We start from the raw sequence: 27,993 nt of genomic DNA on the forward strand, positions 1-27,993 counted from the left end.
TATTAATTGATAACAGTTTTCCTTATTAGCCTGAACTCAGCTCTGGGTATCTCTCTTCTGACACCTCTGACAGCTGCCAACACTCTTCAATCAAAAAAGGACCATTATTTGCAACAATTTTTCCATTCTCCTGAAATTATGACCACTATAGAAAATTTGGAATATGGAAGATAGCAAACAAAGCCACAATAGTTCATCATTCAAATATGCTTACTGCCACCATTTCATTCTATTTTTATACTGAGTTTCAAACGACAGGGTATTGTATTCCTATCTGTTTTGTTATGATACAGATGCATGAAATAGTGATAACTTAACTTTTAAATATTTCTGTCATATGCTTAAGCTGAAAAAATAACATAAGGTAGAACAGTCATTCAAGTTTAATAGATATTATGCTTTGATAGCTTTAGGTTGTATCAGAGGAGAAAAATGCCACAGATATTTCTAAACTTCAACTTAAACCGGTTTCTCTTTCTCCTATCATCTTAACTATCATAATAAATTCTGTGTATTATTTTTCTTTTCCTAGACTTAGTTTAGAAAGCCAATTTATGAGAATAATTTATAATGTATCATCTTATAATTTTGAAACATTTGGTAGCATATGGTCCCTTAATTTGAACTTCAATTTTTTATACATTTTTTCCTACATAATTCGGTTTATATTTACCTCTAAGTGGACAAATTTAAAATTTTTTTGAGATATAAAGTGGTAAAGAAAATAGCTGTTAGTTTATAGATTAAACTAGCTTTTAAATATATACTAAATTTGGACAAATTATCACCACCATGTCCATGTATGTGCTCAGTTGTGTCCGATTCTTCGTGACCCTGGGGACTGTAGTCTACCAGGGTCCTCTGTCCATGGAATTTTCCAGGCAAGAATATTGGAGAAGGTTGCCATTTCCTTCTCTAGGAAATCTTCCCAATGAAGAGATCAAAGCAGAGTCTTTTGTGTCTCCTGCACTGCAGGTGAATTCTTTACCTTTGAGCCATCTGGTATGCCCATTTAGTGGTTGCCCAAATTTTTAATTTCATTAACTTATTATGGAGTTCTGTTTTTTGTATATTTTCATCAACTGCTGGTACTAAAATATTTAATACTTTCTGTGCATCATATTGATTTCACAAATATAAAATAAATCATTGTTATTTTTAGTGTTGAAAATATGTTTTAAATACAGTTGAAAATGCAGTGCAAATACTCATTAACCAATTTCAAGAATATTAATTATCAGGAGGACCAAAAATTATCAGTTGACCAGGAAAACGATGACTAGCAAAATTAGCAATGTTTTTATCACCTAGTAACCAATTCATATTAAATATTACAGATTCATAAAAATGTAAGGATAAGAATGTGTTTTACAAATCAAGGTCTACACAATGTCCTCACTTTACACTTGTTCTTGTATCTTTTAATCTAGCACAATATCTTCTTTAAAACCCCACACTTTTTTTGTCAAACTACTAACATGTTGAAGCCTCCCCAGTCCCATCCCTCTACATTGTCACAGAGCACACAGGCTTTGGGTTCCCTGCATCATATAACAAATTCCCACTGGCACTTTACATGTGGTAATGCATATATTTCAATGCAAAAGGACAGACTTTTGGACACAGTGGGGGAAGGGGAGAGTGGGGATCTTCCCCAACCAGGGATTGAACCTGGGTCTCCTGCATTGCTTGTTTATTCTTTACTGTCTGAGCCAGCTGCTGCTTCTACGTCGCTTCAGTCGTGTCCGACTCTGTGTGACCCCATAGATGGCAGCCCACCAGGCTCCCGTGTCCCTGGGATTCTCCAGGCAAGAACACCGGAGTGGGTTGCCATTTCCTTCTCCAATGCATGAAAGTGAAAAGAGAAAAGTGAAGTCGCTCAGTCGTGTCCGACTCTTAGCGACCCCATGAACTGCAGCCTACCAGGCTCCTCCATCCATGGGATTTTCCAGGCAAGAGTACTGGAGTGGGGTGCCATTGCCTTCTCCGGGAAGCCTAATGCATATGTTTGAGTGCAAAAGAACAGACTTTTGGATGCAGTGGTCGGGAGGAAAACGTAGGAAGATTTGAGAGAGTAGCAATGAAATCATATTTTTTTAGCAGCAGTAATAAGATCCCCTGGAGAAGGAAATGGCAGCCCACTCCAGTATTCTTGCCTGGAAAATCCCATGGACCGCGGAGCCTGGTAGGCTACCGTCCAGGGGGTCGCAAAGAGTCGGACACGACTGAGCGGCTTCACTTTCACTTTCACTTTCAATGAGGGATAACTGACAGAACAAACCACACATATTCAAATTGATGTGGGTTTCTTTGGCATATTTATACTCTGTGAGACCATCATCACAGTCAAGATAATAAACAAAGCCATCACCTCTTGATTTTCTCTTACGCTATGCTAAGTCACTTCAGTCGTGTCCGACTCTGTGTGACCCCATAGACGGCAGCCATCAGGCTCCCCCGTCCCTGGGATTCTCCAGGCAAGAACACTGGAGTGGGTTGCCATTTCCTTCTCTAATGCATGAAAGTGAAAAGTGAAAGCGAAGTCGCTCAGTCGTGTCCCACTCTTAGCGACCCCATGGACTGCAGCCCACCAGGCTCCTCCATCCGTGAGATTCTCCAGGCAAAAGTACTGGAGTGGGGTGCCATTGCCTTCTCCGGATTTTCTCTTAAGACTCTTGGTATTCCCTCCTTCTTCTCCTCCAGCTCCATGATCTCTCAAGAACTTATCTGTTTTCTGTCATTGTAATAGGTTTGAATTTTCTAGAATTATATACAGATGGAAACATGCAATCTGAATTATCTTTTGTCAAGCTTCTTTCATTCAGCATAACTATTGGGGATGTTACTTTGTGCATCAATAGTTCATTTATTTTTACTACTGAGCACGATTACACCCCATGGATGTACCACACTTAATACATTGAACTGTTGCTAGGCATTTGATTTGTAGTCAGTTGGGCTATTTTAAATAAAGCTGCTTTAAACATTCTGATAAATATCTTTGCATGGATGTGTAATTTTATTCATCTGGGGCAAATACCTGAGAATAGAATTGCTGGGTCATATGGCTGGTGTATATTTAAGTTTTAACTTAAAAACCTGTTTTCTACACCGGTTGCGCCAGCTTCCATTCTCACCAGCAGTGCATGAAAACTATATCCCATTTGGTACTGCAATCTATAGTATTAATTATTTTATGTTGATTGACTGTGCTTTTAATTTTTTTTTTTAATTTTCAGGGATTTTTATTGTTCAATTTGCATTTCAATAGAGGAGACCAGTGTTAACTACTCCACAATTAAAACTATTTACTTCTCCTTAGTTCTATTGATATTTGCTTCATGTATTCCAAAGCTCTGATATTAAATTCACTTATGTTCGGGAATGTTAGGCCTATTTGATAAATTTCCTTTTATAATCTTTATAAATGCTCTTGTTATGTCAGATGATATACCTCTTATCTTGAGGTCTTGTTTCTGAGATACTGATACATCATTTCAGCTAACATGATTATTATTTTATGGTACATTTTTCTCCTCCTTGTCCTTACAACCTATCTGTGTATTTATAATTACATGATTTGTTTAGTACATTGTTGGGTTAAGTTTTTAAATTCCAAACTGACAAACACTGCATGTTATTTGTAGTGTTTTATTAATCTCATTTTACTGCAGTGACTTATTTGGTTGAATTTGCTATACAATCTTGAGTTTACTTCTTCTCCTGCATTCTCCTGTTTATTCTTGCACTAATAAAAAATTTCTAGAATCTTACTTTTCCCTTTCTTGGTCACATGATACAGCATTTTGTTTATTTTTAGTAATTGCTCTGGTGAATTTGGTGTGCATCCATCATTTCTCACAGCAGCCTGCTTGAGCAATTGCTACATCACTTTATCTATAATGTAAGAAGTTGAATAATAGATAGTGTAATTTCCCACATCCCTTTATTTTCATCATTATCAGCATTGATTTTATTCTACATGTTATATACCCTGTAATATTGTTATTAATTTCTAAATAGATATTTTTTAAAGTATTAATAAAAATACAAAATAGCCTTTTATATTTACTATACATATTTAATATTTCCTTCTAACTCGTTATTTTATGTTGGTCCACGTGTCCTTCATTCTGAAGAGTTTCCAGTTAATAGTTTTACAGTGCAGTTGTGCTGTTGGTTAATTCTAATGTGTTTTATTTACCTTGATTTTGAAGGATATATAATTATAGGTTGAAAGGTTTTCTCTCAGAACTTTATATGTGTCACTCTCTTTTCATCAGTTATTTCTGATGAGCATTTAATGGACATTCTCATTGTTTCCCTTTTTATTCTAAATTTTAATTTTTAATAATTTTACAATAACATGATTTTTCTCTTACTTGTTTGTTGAGTGTCTTTTTAAATGTGATATTGTTCTGCACATTTAAAAAACCATTGGTTATTATTATTTTCTCTCCTTTCTCTTTTGGACTCCAATTATATAGATGTTATACTACTTGAAATTGTCCCATAGTTATTGAAATTCTCTTTATTGTTAAAAATAATTTTTTCTGCTGCTGCTATTATCTCTCTAATTTGAATAATTTAAAAAATAATCTTTAAAATCAATGGTATTTTCTTCTATAATGTTTGATCTTTTGATATAACCATTTTGGTTTTAAATATTATATCATTCAGTTCTAGGAGTTTCTTTTTTTTTCTTTCTTTGTTGTGTTTCATTATGTGATCACTAAAATATTTGATTTAGACAGTTATCATCAATAACTGGCAAAACTTTAAAAGGAAGAGTGATGAGGAAATTCATAATAAATAATTCAAGTGCCAGTACATGAAGCTAAAAATGAAACTTAGGAACAAGAACACATCAAGACTGGAAATAAAATGTGACAAAAGTAAGAAATGTTTGCCTTAAGATATGAAGCAATATGAAATGTAGAGTATCAGTTATGAGTATTGTTGACAAATATGTAAAATTGCATCTAATCAAGATATATACTAATTTAAAGTAAATTAAGAAACACATTAAACCACACTGTGGGGATGCAGTCAGAAAAATCCATAATGTGCGAAAATCCATAAGATCAATAACTTTTCTCAACACATAAATGGAAAGAAAAGTTAAATTTAGAGTGATGAGACTTGTGGATTAACTGAGATGTAACAAATGTCTCAACAAACTACATGGTGTGGAAATAGCTGAATCTTGACTCAAAGATGTTTAAATAATTTTACTTTGAGTATTGTTTGAATATTTGATTGTATTGAAGACATTCTTAATTTTTAGTAGTCAACTTTGATTTTTAAAAAGGGTACATACATACACACACACACATATATATATATATGCCATGTGTGTCCAAGTTTGCTTGTGTGTGTAATGAATCATTAAAATGATAGGACATTTCAAATTTTTTTTCTTTCTTTTTTTTTAAATTTTATTTTATTTTTAAAATTTACAAGATTGTATTAGTTTTGCCAAATATCAAAATGAATCCGCCAAAGGTATACATGTGTTCCCCATCCTGAACCCTCCTCCCTCCTCCCTCCCCATACCATCCCTCTGGGTCATCCCAGCGCACTAGCCCCAAGCATCCAGGAAATAGGTGTGTATACAGATTAAGCAAGACTGATCATGTCTTGATAATTTTGAACCTAAATGATGGTGTTCGTTATACTATTCTATGCTTAAATGTATGAAGATATCATAATATAAAGTTAACTTTGATGGTATTTACCTGACATTTTATTTTTTTAATTTTTTTATTATTTTTTTTTACTTTACAATATTGTATTGGTTTTGCCATACATCAACATGCATCCGCCACGGGTGTACACGTGTTCCCCATCCTGAACCCCACTCCCTCCTCCCTCCCCATACCATCCCTCTGGGTCATCCAAGTACACCAGCCCCAAGCTTCCTGTATCCTGCCTCCAACCTGGACTGGCGATTCGTTTCTTATATGATATTATACATGTTTTAATGCCATTCTCCCAAATCACCCCCCTCCCCTCTCCCACAGAGTCCAAAAGACTGTTCTATACATCTGTGTCTCTTTTGCTGTCTCGCATACAGGGTTGTCGTTACCATCTTTCTAAATTCCATATATATGCGTTACTATACTGTATTGGTGTTTTTCTTTCTGGCTTACTTCACTCTGTATAATAGGCTCCAGTTTCATCCACCTCATTGTAATACATATCCCTGCTAGTGATAGTTTTCCAAATTTATTCAAAATATCTTTTCATAAAGAAAACTGTACTTGTTCCAAATGTTTTCATTTTTCATTGCTATCAGAAATATGCGTTTTATCCATTTCTAAGCAACAGACATAATTAAAATTTCAAATATTGAACATAAAGGTAAAATTAATCTTTAATTTTTACCTCAGGTGAATTTTTTCTTGATTTTCATTAAATAAACATAACAAAGAATATATCTTCTTAAAGGAATTAGAGAGGAACCATGGAATTCCCATTAACAACAGTATGTTGTTTGTTAATTAGCCTTTTTTAACAACTCTTACTAACAGGAGTCAAAGACCTAAGAAATCTGTCAGGAACAATCACAGATATGTGGAGAAAATTCAAACAAGGTCATATGAAAAACTCCTAACTGAAAAAGATTTTATGACTTTTCTGTTGATTAGGGCATTGTTAAATCTGACAAAACTATTTTTTTTTTCTTGAAAGTGAAAGTGAAGTCGCTCAGTCATGTCCAGATTTGTGTGAGCCCGTGGACTGTAGCCTACCAGGCTCCTTTCTCCATGGGAGTGGGTTGCCATTTCCTTCTCCAGGGATTTTTCTTCCTTAATCCCAAACAACAGACTGGTTCCAAATAGGAAAAGGAGTAGATCAAGGCTGTATACTGTCACCCTGGTTATTTAGCTTCTATGTAGAGTACATCATGAGAAATGCTGGGCTGGAAGAAGCACAAGCTGGAATCAAGATTGCTGGAAGAAATATCAATAACCTCAGATATGCAGATGACACCATCCTTATGTCAGAAAGTGAAGAGGAACCAAAAAGCCTCTTGATGAAAGTGAAAGAGGAGAGTGAAAAGGTTGGCTTAAAACTCAACATTCAGAAAACGAAGATCATGGCATCTGGTCCCATCACTTCATGGGAAATAGATGGGGAAACTGTGGAAACAGTGTCAGACTTTATTTTTTTGGGCTCCAAAATCACTGCAGATGGTGACTGCAGCCAGGAAATTAAAAGATGCTTACTCCTTGGAAGGAAAGTTATGACCAACCTAGATAGCATATTCAAAAGCAGAGACACTACTTTGCCAACAAAGGTCCATCTAGTCAAGGCTATGGTTTTTCCAGTGGTCATGTATGGATGTTAGAGTTGGACTGTGAAGAAAGCTGAGCGCCAAAGAATTGATGCTTTTGAACTGTTGTGCTGGAGAAAATTCTTGAAAGTCCCTTGGACTGCAAGGAGATCCAACCAGTCCATTCTGAAGGAGATCAGCCCTGGATTTCTTTGGAAGGAACGATGCTAAAGCTGAAACTCTAGTACTCTGGCCATCTTATGTGAAGAGTTGACTCATTGGAAAAGACCCTGATGCTGGGAGGGATTGGGGGCAGGAGGAAAAGGGGACGATAGAGGATGAGATGGCTGGATGGCATCACTGACTCGATGGACATAAGTTTGAGTGAACTCCGGGAGCTGGTGATGGACAGGGAGGCCTGGTGTGCTGCGATTCATGGGGTCGCAAAGAGTCGGACATGACTGAGTGACTGAACTGAACTGAACTGAACTGAATCCCAAACAAATCCAATTTGGTTATATGGAGACTATTTAAATATGGGAAATGCAAAATTATTCTGTTTCATTTAAAGGTGAGAATTACCAATCATGTCATGGAGAGTTGGTATGAACAGTATCAGGTAAATGGAAAGTTCTTAATGGAAAAGTCTCTAGCTTGTTTGTGTGTGTGTGTCTTAAATTATTTTATTCATTTTTTAAAATTTATTTATTTTAGTTGGAGGCTAATTACTTTACAATATTTATTGGTTTTTGCCATATAGATACGTGAATCAGCCATGGGTGTACACGTGTTCCCCATCCTGAACCTCCTCCTACCTCCCTCCCCATCCCATCCCTCTGCGTCATCCCAATGCACCCCGCCCTGAGCACCCTGTCTCATGCATCGAACCTGGACTGGTGATCTGTTTCACATATGATAATATACATGTTTCAATGCTATTCTCTCAAATCATCCCACCCTCACCTTCTATTTAAATACTGAAAAATAGCTTTCATCTCCATTTTACTTATTATAAACATTCAGCCATGTTACCCAAGCACTGTAATTTTTATTTTATTTTCTATAAATGGTTTTGTTTCTTTGTTAAGATGAAAAACATTTCTTTGGTATATATTTGCAATATAAAAATATCTTAGAGTTTCTATTCACAAAGTATTTCATAACATCAATATTATGAATCAGTATAAAATTTTAAGTCCCCCAGGTCTTAAGCTGAATTTTCTCTTTTTTTTCTATTTAATTAGCTATGTAAAGTATTATAATTTGAGAAATTGAATGAGAAAACATTTCTATTGAAAAAGAGAAATGTCACATTTCACCTGGTTTGATAGTTGATGTAATAGAGTTTGAGTTTTACTGAAATAGAAAAAAGTAAGCGAGTTAAACTTTTAAAAATTTATCAGTGCCGGTTATCCGTCAAGGAGATTGGTAGGGCAACTTTTCCACCTTCAGGCAGATTTATGACAATAACTAAGCAGAAATTTGTAATTGTTCCTTTCAAATTATTTCTACAAAATATGATTAACTAGCTTACCCGGAAAATAAATGCATATTTTGTCCCATTTTTACAGATGCAAAAGTTTTATCCTGCCTTCAATAATTCTGTGAGAAAGTGTTTGTTTTGTTTTTAGGTGATTCAGGAGAATTTATTTATTTATTTACTTATTTTAATTGGAGGCTAATTACTTTACAATATTGTAATAGTTTTTGCCCTACATTGATATGAATCAGCCATGGGTGTACACATGTTCCCCATCCTGAACCCCCCTCCCAAATCTCTCAGGGTCATCCCAGTGCACCAGCCCTGAGAGCCCTGCCTCATGCATTGAGCCTGGCTGGACTGGCAATCCATTTCACATATGATAATATACATGCTTCAAAGCTATTCTCTCATATCATCCCACCCTCACTTTCTCCCACAGAGTCAAAGTGTTATTTTTTAAATGTCAAAATATTGTTTTATTCTGTTCTCTAGGAATATGGAAGATACGAAAGAGTCGAAAATATTGCAAGAGAGCTTAAGAGTTTTGTTTGCAGCACACTAGTTCCCCTGAAGAGTACCAGTTGGAATCCAGAGCAAAATGAATTGTTGGTTATTGCTGCCTTTTATGTTGGGAATTCCTCTCCTATGGCCTTGCATTATAGCAGCAGAAAACTCTAAAACAGAGGAGGTGAGGCACCCAGCGGGATCTCATTTGAGAATCAGGCGTGGCTGGATGTGGAACCAGTTTTTTGTACCAGAGGAAATGAATAAGACCAGACATCACATTGGCCAGGTACTGATTTTCTGAAAGTGCTACTGGAAATAACCTTGTAAATCTAATCGAATGAGTTGAGGAGGCTTCAGTATTTGATGAATTTTTCATTTTCTCAGTGGAACTATTAGAAAGGCTCAAACAACAGCATAACTGATTGTTTCATATTTGCAAACACCTGAAATATTCTCAAAACTTGAAGAAGAAGGAAAGCTCTGCTTTTCAAATTTCACTTTAGTCTCTCATGTGAAAAAGCAGCATTTATCAACATCTGGAAATCTGATGGTGTTATTTTTGGTAATGGATCAAAGCAACAGTAATGTTTACCAACAGTATTTAGCTGAATTTTCCATTATGCTAAGTGGGTGTTGATTTACCGCTCATTAATTTTTAATGAAATAGATTAATACCAAATCCTTTTACAGTCATGTAGCTTCAAGAACCTACACACTTCATTTGATTAGTGAAGTGAAGTAAAATGAATAATTATTTCCTTCTCTCTATAAAAACATTTTAAGAAAATGCCCTTAATGACACAAAACATTTCCTATTCATGTTTTCAGTTTTTATTCTTATTTGATTTTCTTTAAACAGAGGTAATTATAATATCATGTCCTTCTTCTCTGTAAGGCTCTTTCTCTGGATGAATGAACTCAAATAAGTTTAACCGCTAATTAACTAGCACTAAAATTTAATTGGGCCCAAAGGGTGAAGCACTCAAAATTCATTAACTCCCTCCTTCTAGCCCTTTCAGGAGAACTTCTGTGTTAGTGTGTTGTCTGGATTCCGCATGAGTTCATCTAGCCCATCAGCCAAATATATGAGTACATTCAACCAATGACCTCGGTTAGGATTTTAGGCCAGTTTCAGTCATTGGGGTGTGTGTGTGTATCTGGTATAAGGAATATTTCTCATGCCTTTTTTGACTTTTAGTGGTAAGGCTCTAAGGGAAGTGCTACAGTGCAATCAGAATGAGGACTAGTGATGTGATTAATTCACACTTTCTTGTTTCTTTTTTAGCTTCTGCTCACTACAGATAATTATTTCCTCCTTTCATATAGCATTTAGCTTTGTTTTTCATTCTGTAAAAATATTTATGAAAATATTCTAACAGATATCTTTCCTCTAAACAACCTCATTGGGCTTAAACAGCATACAGGTAACTGTTTAAAAGAGAGTAATAGTGAATATTTACAGGTTTGTAGTGACAGAGCTGGTAAAAAGACAATGTAGCTGATATGTCCAAAATCACTTTGTTTTTGATCAATTTGTTAAAAGCAGTTAAAATTTGGAAGCACAATTATGTAAAGATTTCGTCATATTGATTTGCCAAATTGATAGTAAATACATAATTGAAAAAATGGTTTTGAATGGAAATATAGAAAATGTATACTCATGAAAATGAAATGTGTTTAACATGCATTTTGTGACATAAATAGGAAGATGTTGAAATTATGGTTTTTTAAATTAAATCTGAATCCTAAAAAGATGAAGCTCACTAATCTATGACAATTAAACTGAATATACTAGAAATACATTTATTCATAACTAACTCTGACTTTCCTTCATCCTGATATTCAAAGTATATTGAAACGATATTGGAAACCAGGGGCTGTGATTCTTCTCACTTCTAATACTTATTTTAGAAAATACACTTGTTTTCCTTAATTTCTTATCATCAGGGCATGTGGACTTCATTTTTATGAATAATTAAGGACTTTCAAAATTTAAAAGCTGTAATTGTTTTTTCATTATTTCCAATTTGTTTCTTTTATTGTAAAACAATGATTCAAGACAACATTATAATATTAAATTGTTGATTTTGATATCTTGAGATATTCTCCCCACATAGAAAAATGTAAAAATAATGACACATTGTACCTTGAGCTGTCAGAAAAATTATGAAATTAAGCTTGTGTCTATTGGTTAACTGTATAAATTTTCAGAGAAGCTCTTATTTTGAAGAAGGGCATATTCATAAATAGTGCTCCCCAGCTGGCACAGTGGTAAAGAATCCACCTGACAATGCAGTAGATGTGAGTTCTATCCCTGGGTCAGGAAGATCCCCTGGAGGAGGAAATAGCAAACCACACCAGTATACTTGCCTGGAAAATTCCATGTACAGAGGAGAACATGCACGCACCAGTATTCTTGCCTGGAATAAGATGGACAGAGGAACCTGCTGGGCTATATTCCATGAGGTCACAAGGAGTCATACATGACTGAGCACACACACATATTCATAAATTGGAATATGAATAAGGAATCAAGAAAACCATGGATTCACAATAATTAGGAGGTTCCTGTCTAGTGCTTCTTCTCTTTATGTAAAATAAGTTAGATATGAAAAAATCATGTAGTATTATCTATATCATAACCCTTTTTAATATATAAAATTCAAAATTCCATTAACATTATGATGAATAAGCTATTTAGTGAGAGCCAAAAAATAAGTATATTTGAGAATTAAGTGGACTATATTGGAAAGAAAGAATTAGATCTAATTTGGCTTAAATTTGAGGACTAAAAGACCATGTTACATAGTGATTTGTAAGAGGGGAGGGGCTGTGTAGGCGAGGGTCTGGGGTCAAACAGGGCTTTGGTCCAAATCATAATTCGACCCCCAAACCATACAACTCTGTGAAAGTTTTTATATTTTTAAATCTCACTTCTCTTCTCTATTCAAAGCATTTATTAAATCAACAATATGTATTTCACAATATTAGTATGAGGATTAATTGAAAAAACTAATATAAAGCAATTTTCAGATTTTATGGATGATTGAGATTATTATCATAGTCTCAACATGCTCCCTAATTCTCTTACTAATATTTCCATGTCTTCTATGTGTTTTTAGCCTAGAGATAGAACATCACTATTTAAATTTATGTAAGTCATTATCTCTTTAACTGTCTCTAGATCCCGATCTAATATAAATATTTGAGAGTATGATTTTAATGACTAAAAATGTAATCATCTGAGTAAACATGAACCGACTGTGTTGTGCATAATGTATAAAAGAGACTTTGTTTTTCAATCATTATAGTTTCTAATTGGAATCATCTATTTAGAGTAATAAAATTTGTATATTGCTTTACAGTGAAATTTCAGAGTCATCTTCCTGGTGATAGATTTTAATCTTAAATTTAACATTTCACTTCATTTAATACAATATGGGAATTATATGAAGTTATTAGTTTGGAGAATAATTAACAAACATGAAAATGAAACAGTTAAAATATATCTATTTTAACATATGTAGATAGTAAATTATCTCTCTTTGCACTTGCAGCTAAGATCTGATGTAGACAATGGAAACAACTCTTTCCAGTACAAGCTCTTGGGAGTTGGAGCTGAAAGTCTTTTTGTTATTGATGAAAGAACAGGTGACATTTATGCTGTACAGAAGCTTGATAGAGAGGAACGGTCCCTCTACACTCTCAGAGCCCAGGTAATCGACACCACTACTGGAAGGGCTGTGGAACCTGAGTCTGAGTTTGTCATCAGAGTGTCGGATATCAATGACAATGAACCAAAATTCCTAGATGAACCTTATGAGGCCATTGTACCAGAGATGTCTCCAGAAGGTATTGCATATTAATTTACATCAAAGATGTACCTGTTAACAATGAAAACAGATTTAAAATTTCAAGCATATGTTTTGAACATGAATTATTTAAAGTTCTACCTGGGTACTTCCTTCTGCAAATCTGTTAAGTAAAATATTTGAAAAATTTGACTATACAGTAAAATTTTATAAGCAATGATACTATTTACTATTAGGTAATTTGTCTTGTTAAAATATAATTTCAGTCTTCAATAAAAAATGGTTAAACATGTTTCAGTGATACATGAAATTCTTTAACTTGTTCACTTATTACTTTCTTCAATACAAGAATTTACTTTCCAAAATAAACTATACTTTTGAATTTCAAAAAAACATATAAGATCATCTCCATTTAAAAACAGGAGAAACCATTTTATAAGACAAAACAATCTATATTCATCCAAACAAGGGATCATGAAAACTAAAAACAAAACAGTTGAAGATCTCTGTGTAGCCTCATTCATTTTTAATTTCTTTTTCAAACCCAATATCACTTTAATAAATACTTTAAGTATAAATACTTGTAAAGGAAAATGCTTTCCATGAGATATAATAATTGACTGCCTTGGAAATCAGACTTGTTTCCAATACGGGGAAAATTATCATACAATCATACAAAATATATCCAATCTTTCTTTGTCATAAAATTGTAACAAAACAACCAATAGTATATAAATTTTACTTCATAAAATGTATTTAATTGTGATAAACTTGAATTTATGTGTGATTCAATAATGATGATTTTTAAATTATGCTAAGGTGCTTTAAAACTGCCTTATCTGAACATTTGATTCATTATCCAGCTTGTCTAAAAATGTAAATTCCATAATATACTTTCCTGATTCTTCACCCTTTAACAACTAGCAATTTAAAGACCCATTTCTACATGTATTCAGAACATAGATTTTTAACACCAGCATAAACTAATTTAGCTGTGTAATATACATCAAGGCCAATTATCCTTAGATATAAATGATGAATTAATATTGTCCTGTCTGATCACTAGGCAGTGATATATTTCTTTTTTCCTTCCATCCTTCTCATCCTCCTCCTCCTTTTCCTCCTAGCTCTTTTCTTTTCCTTCTTCAGCAAACATATGTTATAGATCTAACATGTTCTAGGAATTTTTTGTGAGACTAGGGATTTGGTTGTAAAGGAAACATATGAAGTAATTGCTAGTTAACAGAGCTTATATTTTAATTATAGCATAAAAACTGTAAGCAACTATTTTAAAGAAGCCAGGTAATATTTGACCTTATATGCTATTAAACTGTTAAGTATGAGCAAAATACGATGATGGCTAATTGACTGGACAAAGTGGGGTCATTTAGGAGGTAATATTTAAAGAAAATGATCCAAAGAGGCCAGCCATGCCATGTTCTGGGAAAAAAATTCCCATGGCACAGTGAGGAGAGCTGCAGAGGGCATGGCAATGGATAAGATCTCCTTGGTGAAGAATGTAGCTAGGGAAAAGGAAAAGATACAGGGTGACTGAACTGCTAGATATAAAGGAGTTGACTGGTGAAGGAGAATCAGTGGAATTAGACAGTCATGTAAGAAAAGAAAGACATGAGAAGCGATGTTGCAAAAGAAGAGATCCTCCAACTGCATGGAAGCTGCTGTGAGGTTGAATAAAATCAACAGAGAAGAGTGATTTTTTTTCAAGCATTTGAACAAGTTTACATGTAAGTTTACATACACAAAATAAGTTTTTGCAAGACGATATGTCTGATAAAGTGGGCAAAGTCAAATATCATCTTAAATTTTATTTTCATAAAGTCCTTTGCAAAAACTACCTTTAAGATTAAGAGGCTATTCAGAACAACAAAGTTGATTTAAATTTTCCATATTTGAGAAAATCTCTAAAGGATAATATAGGAAAACAACATCAACTATCAATGTAATGGATAGAATGCAGACTTACTATATTAAATATTTTATTGTTATAAACTGTGCTTCCCAGGTGGCATAGTGGTAAAGAACCTTCCTGCCAATGCTGGAGACATAAGAGACACAGGTTATTGTATTACATGCTACGTTGTAAGTTTATTAAAGGAAGAAGTAAACTGAGAAATTGCTCTTATTAAAATCTAAGAAAATGATTTTTTGTAATTATGCTTTCTTCGCATAAGAGGATAGATAAAAATCAATTTAAGAGTTCTTTAGACTTCAAGAGTCCAATCATTGGCTCTTTGCATTTACAAATAGTTTGGTCATCTGTGACCAAGCTGTGGTGACAGAAATTCAGTGACCTTTAGCTCTGTCAGTCACCAGGTGAAGGCTTTCCCTCTCTCTGGTATACATTCCTTGCTAATTGAACTTTAAGAAGTTATTCAATTTAATTTTTTAAGAGTTGCCATAAATTACCCAATTCTAATTACAGGATGGTGTCATAAGATGGAATAATAGGAACTAAGGGTGAGAGAATTCAGTGTACACATATACAGGTTTTTGGGTTATTGCTCCTTCCCTTAGCACAAAATTTTCATGATCATTCTGCATTGTCATAGTGGTTCTAAGCAGGGTAATCAGCTCTCCAGTTCTACCAAGGACCATCCTACCCAAACCTATATATATATTTGCAACTTGTACTAGAAGCATTTGTCATTGATTTTTAATTTTTTAAAAAATATTAATTCTTGTATTACAATAAGCCAGAGTGAATTTTGTAGACATCTATTGTTTTACTTCCAGTTTCTTTCATAATGTGTGAGACATATGGGCAGTGAATGCAGTTCTTTTTAAGACATGATTAAATCTGAATGGGGGCTATATGATAAAACACAATTAATCTGAGAAACTGATCAAAGGATGCAAATGTGGACAAAGGATATCCTGATGATACACTTCAGGTTAAAATAGTCTCCGTAAGATATCTTTCATTAATGTACATATAGGTCATTTATCCTTTAGAAATATATTTCTTTCTAATATAATTTAGAGAGAATTTAATTTTTGACCTATTAATGTTGTAGAGTCAACGTTATCAGTTTTAGTGAGAGTACATTAAAATGATCAATAGAATAAATAGAGGCTAAACAGGTTAGATTATATATATGACATATACCATGCTTCATACACTGATTGACTAATACAAATTAAAGATGATACTCAACCACCAAGTGTCTGTTATCTATCTTTACTGGTATTATAAGGAAAGGGACTCTTGAAACAATCATTGATTGTTTCCATGAAAGACACATCATTGGCCTCGTGATGATTTTGTCAACATTCTATGTACTGTATAACATTCCTAACTGCAAGCTCTTCATGACCCAGATAACCACGATGGTGTGATCACTCAACTAGAGCCAGACATCCTGGAATACAAAGTCAAGTGGGCCTTAGGAAGCATCACTAGGAACAAAGCTAGTGGAGGTGATAGAATTCCAGTTGAGCTATTTCAAAACCTAAAAGATGATGCTATGAAAGCACTGCACTCAATAGGCCAGCAAATTTGGAAAATGTACCAGTGGCCACAGGACTGGAAAATGTCAGTTTTCACTCCAATCCCAAAGAAAGGTAATGCCAAAGAATGTTCAAACCACTACACAATTGCACTCATCTCATTCGCTAGCAAAGTAATACTCAAAATTCTCCAAGCCAGGATACAACAGAATGTGAGCCATGAGCTTCCAGATGTTCAAGCTGGATTTAGAAAAGGCAGTGGAACCAGAGATCAAATTGCCAACATCTGCTGGATCATCAAAAAAGCAAGAGAGTTCCAGAAAAACATCTACTTTTGCTTTATTGACTACAGCAAAACATTTGACTGTGTGAATCACAACAAACTGTGGAAAATTCTTCAGGAGATGGGAATGCCAGACCACCTGACCTGCCTCCTGAGAAATCTGTATGCAGGTCAAGAAGCAACAGTTAAAACTGGACATGGAACAATAGACTGGTTCCAAATAGGGAAAGGAGTACGTCAAAGCTGTATATTTTTCCCCTGCTTATTTAAATTATATGCAGAGTACATCATGCAAAATGCTGGGCTGGATGAAGCACAAGCTAGAATCAGGATTGCCAGGAGAAATACCAATAACCTCATATATGCAGATGATACCACCCTTATGGCAGAAAGCGAAGAAGAACTAAAGAGCCTCTTGCTGAAAGTGAAAGAGGAGGGTGAAAAGTTGGCTTAAAACTTAACATTCAGAAAACTAAGATCATGGCATGCAGTCCCATCACTTCATGACTAATAGATGGGGAAACAATGCCAACAGTAACAAACTATATTTTGGGGGGGCTCCAAAATCACTGCAGGGTGACAATATACAGCCTTGACGAACTCCTTTTCCGATTTGGTACCAGTCTGTTGTTCCATGTCCAGTTCTAACTGTTGCTTCCTGACCTGCATACAAATTTCTCAAGAGGCAGATCAGGTGGTCTGGTATTCCCATCTCTTTCAGAATTTTCCACAGTTTGTTGTGATCCACACAGTCAAAGGCTTTGGCATAATCAATAAAGCAGAAATAGATATTTTTCTGGAACTCTCTTGCTTTTTCCATGATCCAGCAGATGTTGGCAATTTGATCTCTGGTTCCTCTGCCTTTTCTAAAACCAGCTTGAACATCTGGAAGTTCACAGTTCATGTATTGCTGAAGCCTGGCTTGGAGAATTTTGAGCATTACTTTACTAGTATGTGAGATGAGTGCAATTGTGCAGTAGCTTGAGCATTCTTTGGCATTGCCTTTCTGTGGGATTGGAATGAAAACTGACCTTTTCCAGTCCTGTGGCCACTGCTAAGTTTTCCAAATTTGCTGGCATATTGAGTGCAGCACTTTCACAGCATCATCTTTCAAGATTTGAAATAGCTCAACTGGAATTCCATCACATCCACTAGGATGTCTGGCTCTAGGTGAGTGATCGCACCATCGTGATTATCTTGGTCATGAAGATCTTTTTTGTACAATTCTTCTGTGTATTCTTGCCACCTCTTCTTAATATCTTCTGCTTCTGTTAAATATCTTCTGCTTCTGCTTCTGTTAAAAAGCCTCTTAATGAAAGTGAAAGTGGAGAGTGAAAAAGTTGGCTTAAACCTCAACATTCAGAAAATGAAGATCATGGCATCTGGTCCCATCACTTCATGGGAAATAGATGGGGAAACTGTGGAAACAGTGTCAGACTTTATTTTTTTTGGCTCCAAAATCACTGCAGATGGTGACTGCAGCCATGAAATGAAAAGATGCTTACTCCTTGGAAGGAAAGTTATGACCAACCTAGGTAGCATATTGAAAAACAGAGACATTACTTTGCCAACAAAGGTCCGTCTAGTCAAGGCTATGGTTTTTCCAGTGGTCATGTATGGATGCGAGAGTTGAACTGTGAAGAAAGCAGAGTGCCGAAGAATTGATGCTTTTGAACTGTGGTGTTGGAGAAGACTCTTGAGAGTCCCTTGGACTGCAAGGAGATCCAACCAGTCCATTCTGAAGGAGATCAGCCCTCGGTGTTCTTTGGAAGTAATGATGCTAAAGCTGAAACTCCAGTACTTTGGCCACCTCATGCGAAGAGTTGACTCATTGGAAAAGACTCTGATGCTGGGAGGGATTGGGGGCAGGAGGAGAAGGGGACGAAAGAGGATGAGATGGCTGGATGGCATCACTGACTCGATGGACGTGAGTCTGAGTGAACTCCGGGAGTTGGTGATGGACAGGGAGGCCTGGTGTGCTGCGATTCATGGGGTTGCAAAGAGTCGGGCATGACTGAGCAACTGAAATGAACTGAAAATCACTGCAGATGGTGATTGCAGCCATGAAATTAAAAGACTCTTGCTCCTTGGAAGGAAAGTTATGACCAACCTAGACAGCATATTAAAAAGCAGAGACATCACTTTGCCAACAAAGATCTGTCAAGTCAAAGCTATGGTTCTTCCAGCAGTCATGTATGGATGTACAAGTTGGACTGTAAAGAAAGCTGAGTGCCGAAGAATTGATACTTTTGAACTGTGATGTTGGAGAAGAGTCTTGAGAGTCCCTTGGACAGCAAGGAGATCCAACCAGCCAATTCTAAAGGAAATCAGTCTTGAATATTCATTGGAAGGACTGATGCTGAAGCTGATGCTCCAGTACTTTCGGCACCTGATGCGAAGTATGAACTCATTGGAAAAGACCCTGATGCTGGGGAAGATTGAGGGCAGGAGGAGAAGGGGACGACAGAGGATGAGACGGTTGGATGGCATCATCGACACGATGGGCATAAGTTTGAGTAGGCTCCAGGAGTTGGTGATGGACAGGAAAGCCTGGCGAGGTGCAGTCCATTGGGTCTCAAGAGTCGGACACGACTGAGCGACTGAACTGAACTTTGAGTCAATGTACAATTTCTCTTATACATGACAATTCCTCACAGAAAACATAAATGTACAAAATATTATCAAATGATTTGTATTTCTTAATTGCTTCAGTGGGGGAAAGCAATGGCACCCCACTCCAGTACTTTTGCCTGAAGAATTCCATGGACAGAGGAGCCTGGTAGGCTGCAGTCCATGGGGTCACTAAGAGTCGGACACGACTGAGTGACTTCGCTTTCACTTTTCACTTTCATGCATTGGAGAAGGAAATGGCAACCCACTCCAATGTTCTTGCCTGGAGAATCCCAGAGACGGCGGAGCCTGGTAGGCTGCTGTCTATGGGGTCGCACAGATCGGACTTGAATGAAGCGACTTAGCAGCAGCAGCAGCAGCAATTTCTTCAGTGCTTATTTAATATTACTATTTATGTTACTTTACTATTTTTGAAGATTTCTACAGTTTTTAAATTACTGATTAAGAACGTATACAGGCTTACTTCTCTTCACTGACTTTTTTAGAAAAAAATTTAGAAAATATTTAAAGGTTTAAAGTTAATTAATCTGTATTTAATGAAATGTTATGTCAATAAAACTGAAACAGGAAAAAAGAAAGACAGAAACTGAAGAAAATAAAATCAGATAATTAAAGTGATGTTAGCATTGACCATTCCTAAAGTCCTTCTAAGTTTTATAGCTGATATTTACAAATTATGAGTAAGAGTAAAGCAAGACTTTATGAAATTTATTTTAGAAGTTCTGCCTCAAATTTGAATCATCTTAATTTATTTTACATTTATTATTTTCATGGTAAAAACACAGAACATAGAGCTACAAAAATATGTGTTTTCAACAAGACTCATAATGCTAGATTCCATATTTACATAAAAATCCTTAGAAAGCACAATTAAATAAAGATATTTAATTTCACCATTGATTTTAAACATACAAGTATTTATTTCCCATGAATTTTATTGATTGTTACTAAATTAGATTAAGAATGGTTACCTTATCAAGCTGGTAGATTTTTACATTGCACTTTAAAAGAAAATTCATTAAAGTAGGCATTTTGTTAAAGGGAATGATGTTAGCCAAATCTGCTTATTTTCAGCTTGACACTATGTCAAAATTATTTTAATAACATTTATTAATATTTTTAATTCTATAATTTTTTGAAGAACTGGTTACAACATGGTTTTTGAAGAAAAACTGCTTTTAAATCTCCCTTTGATTACTCCACTAATGGAGTATTATTTGAATAATCCTTAATTATATATTTTATTAGGTTATTTAATATGTAGGTTGCATTAGATCTACACATTTAAAATTCTATATCGTATTTGGGAATAAGGGCTATTTTTTATAAGGTTATATTTTCTTGTCTAAACAAAAGTATATTTGTTTCATAATTCAGGAAAAGGAGGGCAGGTCTTTCTTGCTAAAGAAAGAATCTTAGAGAACTAGGATCCATTTCTCAAAAAGACCAGAGCCTTAATTTCTTGTAACTATTTATGTTCTCTTCAGGAACATTAGTAATCCAGGTGACAGCAAGTGATGCTGATGACCCTTCAAGTGGCAATAATGCTCGTCTTGTGTACAGCTTACTACAAGGCCAACCATATTTCTCCATTGAACCAACAACAGGTATTCCTGGATGAAATAACGTGCAATTCAACATGATTCTAAGTTGGCAAACATCAGAGCAAAAATTCCCTACCTACAAATGTGTTGTAAAGTGGACCAAATGTTTCCATAAACAAGGAAGTTGTAATGTAATCTTAAGCATTTAATTAGTTTTAATTTTTAGCTGATTTTTCTAAGGTTGGGAGATTAGATTTTTAACATCCATACCACAAATGATTTGTGTATGGGCTATAAAGCATACCTAAGGATTATTAGGTATTTATTTCCCATATTTTAAAAATATGGGAAAGAGACATTTACAAACAATTGACAAAAAAGTTGGTACAAAGATAGCCTGCAAGCATATTAAAATTGTGCAAGATTACTAGTCATCATGGAAATGTAAATTAAAATCACAGAGTTCCACCTGTACACCCAGCCAGAGTGAGGTTAATTCTGACTTTATGGCTGGGTGTGGGAACTTAAAAATAATAACTCTGTATTTTATGTACTTTTGATTTACATGAATATAGCATTTGATTTTTCTACCCTTGCTTCTTCAATTTCTGTTAATCAATTGAATACTTTATAAAATAAATAAAACAAAAATTTCTCTATATCTACTGAACATATAAGAATTAAATAACATTGGTCATTTAACAAGTATGATTTCTTTGGTCCCTGCAAAGATTAAATACACATAAAGAAGCTTATAGTCTCTAAAGATGAAAAAAAGAAATACCTAACTAACCACCCAAAAATATGGCAAGTGCCAAAAGGAGTAAAATTCTATGGTTGTTAATGAGACAAGTATTATATCCATCTCGATGACATGAAAAGCTTTAAGCAATTAAAGCATGTGTTGGGTCTTTAAGCATTTTTTATTGATTCATTCATTTAGCAAATACTAAATGTCTCAGCTTTTATCAATCAGGTCTCTTGTGAGAATCAGATTTTGAAAAGTATGATTTGAGTGACTATATTCTTAATTCTCCCAGAATAATACCTAGTTTTTATTATCCTGAATGTACAAGTTAAAGTTATTTTAATACATGCAATGAATAGATGCCTTAAGACATTAGGTTTTCATTCTCTTACATGATCTTGGTTGAGAAGGGTCGAATATGTAACAGCTGTTGTGTTTACAACATACTGTGTTTACAGCAGTACAACATGGCAATATTTAAAAAAAAACAATAACAAAAAGGAAGCAACAGGAATTCTTATCTCTTGGAATTTAAATATAAATTTTAAACATTGGCATATTGATAAATACATGCATTCAGTTTGTGTATATCATGAAGTAAAATAAACAAGGTTCAATAGAAGAAACTAAGCACTATTTCATATTGTCTGGCAAGGCAGAATGCACTGAAAACAGGATGCTGAGCTGAGCCTGCAATCAAAGTGAGGAGAGGAAGGCATTCCAGGTTATAGGAAGAATGTACAGGAAATCCCTGAGAAGGGGAACTGTTGAAGCTCTTAGACTACCCAGGCACCAGGGTGAGAAAACAGAAGAGGAGGAAAGCAGAACGTGGGTTTTCTGTGAAGGAAACGTGTGCCGGGTGGCACTCGATCTTCTTGGCCATTTCGAGCCTTGTCTTTTTCCCTCCTACTCCTCTCTGGCTTCCTAATTATTATATATTGAACAAATCTGCTAAAGCAATTAATTTCATTAGCGGAGGAGCAGTAGAGTGAGCAGCAAGGCAAGTGAAAGCCAAAACACAGAAGAGGTAAGTTTTGGAGTGTGTAAGAGGATCTAGGAATATATTTAAATTTGTTCATTTTGAAGGTGAGAAGAAAAGAAAAGGAAGTAGGCAGGGTTAGTTGAAGCCTCCACACATGGGAAGTGAAGGTCTTTGTGTTCCTCTCAGTCTCTACACCTTTGGATATATAATTCAGAAGGTCTAATACTATTCACCTTTGCTAATAGCAAACACAATTCTTTGTTGAGTCACATCTAGGGAAGACGGTAGGAGCATCTGTTTCATATATTCTATGGATTCCATATTGATTACGTATCAGATCAGATCAGTCGCTTAGTCGTGTCCGACTCTTTGCGACCCCATGAATCGCAGCACGCCAGGCCTCCCTATCCATATACTAGAATATAATTGTGAAACACCGGTCCACAGTTAAAATATCATGAGAGTGCGGTCCAATTTATCCTTCTTTTATTTTTGTTCAGGTATCACAGTTTTAAATAAATACCTTTGCCCAGATATTGTTGAAGATTAGCCATTCCCTTTCTTATATTTGTATTATGTGTTCCCCAATCTTTAGGATTGCATTTCACCCTCCTATGCACCATCTTAAGTTTCTCCTAGGTTTCCTCAATGATGAATAACTTTTTATTGAATAATTTTATAGAAAGTGAACACTTAACACAACAATTTCATGGTCAAGTGTGGGTTTGAATATCTCTGTTGGTGGATTATGAGTAACTGGTAATCAAAAATCAGCCCTTCTTCACATGTTATGACTCAAAATAGATTTTAATATCACAGGTGCACAGTATTTTTTGCATAAATTTAGCATTTTAATTTACACATGTATCTATAGTAAATCAACTCCTTCCAAGTTTAGGGGAACAGATAATTGTAGCACCCTAGTATCAGGTGAGAAAAGAAAGCAGAAAAATAAGACTTTCTTTTTCTCTCCCTGTGGTTTATCTTAACATAGTGTTTTATTAAGGATATACTACTATTAGTATTGTGATGACTAAACTCTAGGCAGAGTTGGTAAATAGTTTATTTTCATATTTTAATCTCCGGGGCAGCATCTGGCACGTTATAATGATTCAAAATGTGTCAAACAAATGATCTTATGTTCAAATTCTTAAGAAATTAACTAGGGAGAAGCCATGGTTAATCATGAAATAATAATTGTATTTTGTTACATTTTTAAAGGAAAAATAAGAATATCTTCTAAAATGGATAGAGAACTGCAAGATGAGTACTGGGTGATTATTCAAGCCAAAGACATGATTGGTCTGCCTGGAGCACTGTCTGGAACAACAAGTGTATTAATCAAACTTTCTGATGTCAATGACAATAAACCCATATTTAAAGACAGTAAGTAAGAAGTACCCTAACAAATGATTTTTGAAAGTATGGGAAACAGCACAGACTAAGTCTTGATTTGGCAATGTATTAAAGCATCTGCTTTCAGATTTAGGATAGTGTCACTCTCTCCTCAAGAGTAATTTGTTGGCAATTTTTAATTTGTGCAATCGAATAAATGATTCTTTTAACTTCCCCACAATGACAGATACATGGTAGCACACTTAAAGTCTTACTTCCTGAAAACAGCGAAATATTACCAATTTTAAAGTGACATTTCTCCCACTTAAAAATAGAGAAAGATCTCACAAGGCAGTCTATGTAGTGACTTGCTATGTGCTTCTAAGGAAATCAAGAATCCCTTTAAAGAAAAATTATATTGAATGTGCTCCTTTTTTAAATTTTAAGATTTATTCTTTAGGATGTTATCATTCCTGATGATTTTTTTACATTTCAACATAAATTACAAATGATATATGAGTGACTAATTTTAATAAGTTTTATGCAAGTTACTTCTGAAAAGTAAAGAAAGGAAGCTTATTTATTTTTATTTGTGTCAATGTATTTCAAATATAACTGCCATTATATAAAAAGAATAGAGTCATCTGATGCCAGCATGGTTTTTCACAACCAACCAACTATTGCAGCTCCATCATTTGTTTCTTTTAAAATTATTTTATTGATGTATATTTTGGGCTTCCCTGGTGGCTCAGATAGTAGAGAATCCGCTTGCAATGCAGGAGACCTGAAATCAATCCCTGAGTTAGGAAAATCCCCTGGAGAAGGGAATGGCTACCCACTCCAGTATTCTGGCCTAGAGAATGACATGGACAGAGGAGCCTGGTGGGTTACAGTCATGGGGTTGCAAAGAGTTGGACATGACTTAGTGACTTTCACTTTCATAACTGATTTACAATGTTGTGTTAATATCTACTATACAGCGAAGTGATTCAGTTATGCACATATATACATTCTTTTTCATATTCTTTTCCTTTATTATTTATCACAGGGTATTGGATATAGTTCCCTGTGCTCTACAGTAGAACTTGTTTATCCATTGTCTGTATAATAGTTTTCACCTGTTAGTTCTGAACTTCTAATCCATCCTTTCCCCCACTCCCCATCCCTCTCAGCAACCACAAGTCTGTTCTCCATATCAGTAAGTCTGTTTTTGTTTTGTAGATAAGTTCATTTGTGTCATATTTTAGATTCCACATATAAGTTATAGCATATGGTATCTGTCTTTCTCTTTCCAACATACTTAACTTAGTATAATGATCTATATGTCCATCCATGTTGCTGCAAATGTTCTTATTTCATTCTTTTTTATGGCGGCATACTTCACATCTTTCTGTTTCATTTCAACTATGGTTAATGCAATCCAAGTTCATATTCTCTTAAATCAAACTGCTACACTTAGAACTCAAATATTTGCTTTTAGATGCTGCTGCTGCTGCTGCTGCTAAGTCGCTTCAGTCATGTCCGACTCTGTGCGACCCCATAGACGGCAGCCCACCAGGCTTCCCTGTCCCTGGGATTCTCCAGGCAAGAATACTGGAGTGGGTTGCCATTTCCTTCAGATGCTACTATCTTTAATTCATACTTATATTTATTGGTAATTTTAGGTATCAGAGAATGCCTGAGTAATATTGAAAACCTTTGTATCAAATATAATTTGGCACTGTTGAAAGATACAACAGAAACTAAATCCATGAATAGTGAGAAGGTATGAGTATGAATGGGCTTCCCTGTTAGCTCAGACAATAAAGAAGCTGCCTGCAATGCAAGATACCAGGGTTTCATCCTTAGGTCAGGAAGATCCCCTGGAGAAGGAAATGTCTATCAATTTCCCTGGAGAATCCCATAGACAGAGGAGCCTGGCAGGCTATAGCCCATGGGGTCAAAAAGAGTTGGACATGATTGAGTAGCTAACACACACACACTGTGCACACACACACACACACACACACAAATGTGTATAGAAATTTGGAAATTATATGTAGTGGTGAAAGAACTTTCTAAGATATATTTAAAGAGAAAATAATAGATATTAAAAAAGGTATGAGGGAAATGTTTAGACTGCAAAATATAAAGGGAGAGAGAGAGAGGTGTATTTAGAATAAGCAATTAGTGAGAGTGGGTATGTTTTTTTCTGACAGCGTATTAAATAAAAGGAGGGTGCTATATTTGGAAGTTCTTTATGTTAATTATCTGTGCAAAATATCCTGAATTTTGTTTTTGAAGGTTTATACCGCTTGACTGTCTCTGAATCTGCACCTGTTGGGACATCTATAGGAAAAATCATGGCATATGATAGAGACATAGGAGAGAATGCAGAAATGGACTACAGCATTGAAGACGATTCAAGAACATTTGACGTCATTACCAATAATGAGACCCAAGAAGGAATAATTATACTAAAAAAGGTAGATGCATTATTTTTTTTGCTTTGCATAATAATGCAAAATCAAATCAGAAATACATATAATTATTTTGTGTAACCACTTAGTGTTTGTTTCAATTAAGTAATTAAATTAAGATCTTGTGATTTATAGTTTACAGAAAAAAGGAAAGATATGTGTGCTTTTAAAAAAATTCTAAGATGTTTAATTTTTTAGAATATTAACATATATTGCCTACATTTTAGCATAAATTACAAAGCATAATTTTAAAATAGCTAATTATCAGTTTTGTGCAAGATACTTCTGAAACAATTAAGAAAAAGTTCAGTTTTTTATATTTCTATCTATATATTTCAGATATAGCTGATGAGAGAGTTGTTAGAGAGCTCCTTGAATTACACTGTAGGAGAGTTTTTGAAAAATATTTTAAAACAGAGGACAAACTTTTCAAAAATATCTTAAATAACAGGAAATTAATTCTCAACTCCCTAAGATATTTATACTCAGAAAAGTATGGTTTTAATCCTAAAAAAACTAGTTATTAACCAAAAACATTTTGTAATAGTTGTAAATAACAAAATACACATAACATAGGGATTTTCTTCACAACTACTATATTTAATGACAATCTCATAGGGATCCAAGAACATAAATAGTAAAAACCTAACTGGAAAGCACCTGAGACTTAATTTATCAACAAAACCTTTTTTTTCCCCCTAAGTAATTCCTTGGGTTTTCTGTGTACACTGTATTACTTTGCAGAAAGTGAACTTTGAGGACCAGAACCACTATCGTATTAGAGCAAAAGTTAAAAACCCCCAAGTTGATGAGCAACTCAGGGAATACCACACTGAAGCTTCCACCACTGTCATCAAGATCCAGGTGGAAGATGTTGATGAGCCTCCTGTTTTCCTCCTCCCATATTACATCTTTGAAATCTTTGAAGAATGCCCTCATGGATCCTCTGTAGGCACGGTCTCTGCCACTGATCCTGATCAGAGGAAATCTCCAATTGGGTATGTCTGGAAGCCCAGCTTTGCATTGATAAATGAGGGAACACAGATTAGCTTGAAAATAAAATTTTTTATAAGTGGAACAAGGATATATCCAGACCTATATTTCTCTCTATGGTCACTTATAAAATTTGCAAAAGTTTAAACAAATCAAAACAGGAAACCTCACTATTGGTTAAGATGCAAAGAAGTAAGCTCTTGCAAACATGGACAAGAGAGAGGCTGTGCACCAAAACTCGATGCAATCAACTCTATTAATTGGGATAGGGATGTTAGGGAAAAGAAACCCTTGATTATGCCAAGTGAGAGGAGAAACAAAGTTGATGACATTGTGGTTCATACAAATACTATTTGATTAAGTTAAAGTAAAAGTCACTCAGTCGTGTCTGACACTTTGCGAACCCATGGACTTATATACAGTCCATGGAATTCTCCAGGCCAGAATACTGGAGTGGGTAGCTGTTCCCTTC

At 35.0% G+C, this 27,993-nt stretch overlaps 1 protein-coding gene across 2 annotated transcripts in view; it reads left to right on the plus strand.

Annotated features, from left to right (window-relative positions):
- Positions 1–27,993, plus strand: part of CDH19 (cadherin 19) — a 77,132-nt gene that overhangs the window by 18,639 nt on the left and 30,500 nt on the right. For both annotated transcript variants that reach the window (XM_055559000.1, XM_055559001.1), the window contains exons 2-7: positions 9,252–9,552; positions 12,824–13,118; positions 20,948–21,067; positions 23,956–24,120; positions 26,353–26,534; positions 27,273–27,526. In XM_055559000.1, the coding sequence (XP_055414975.1) occupies positions 9,358–9,552; positions 12,824–13,118; positions 20,948–21,067; positions 23,956–24,120; positions 26,353–26,534; positions 27,273–27,526 (1,211 nt within the window). In that variant the 5' untranslated portion in view covers positions 9,252–9,357. The remainder of the gene's footprint in view (positions 1–9,251; positions 9,553–12,823; positions 13,119–20,947; positions 21,068–23,955; positions 24,121–26,352; positions 26,535–27,272; positions 27,527–27,993) is intronic.

Source organism: Bubalus kerabau, chromosome 21 (genome assembly GCF_029407905.1).
Source record: "Bubalus kerabau isolate K-KA32 ecotype Philippines breed swamp buffalo chromosome 21, PCC_UOA_SB_1v2, whole genome shotgun sequence".
NCBI lineage: Eukaryota > Metazoa > Chordata > Mammalia > Artiodactyla > Bovidae > Bubalus > Bubalus kerabau.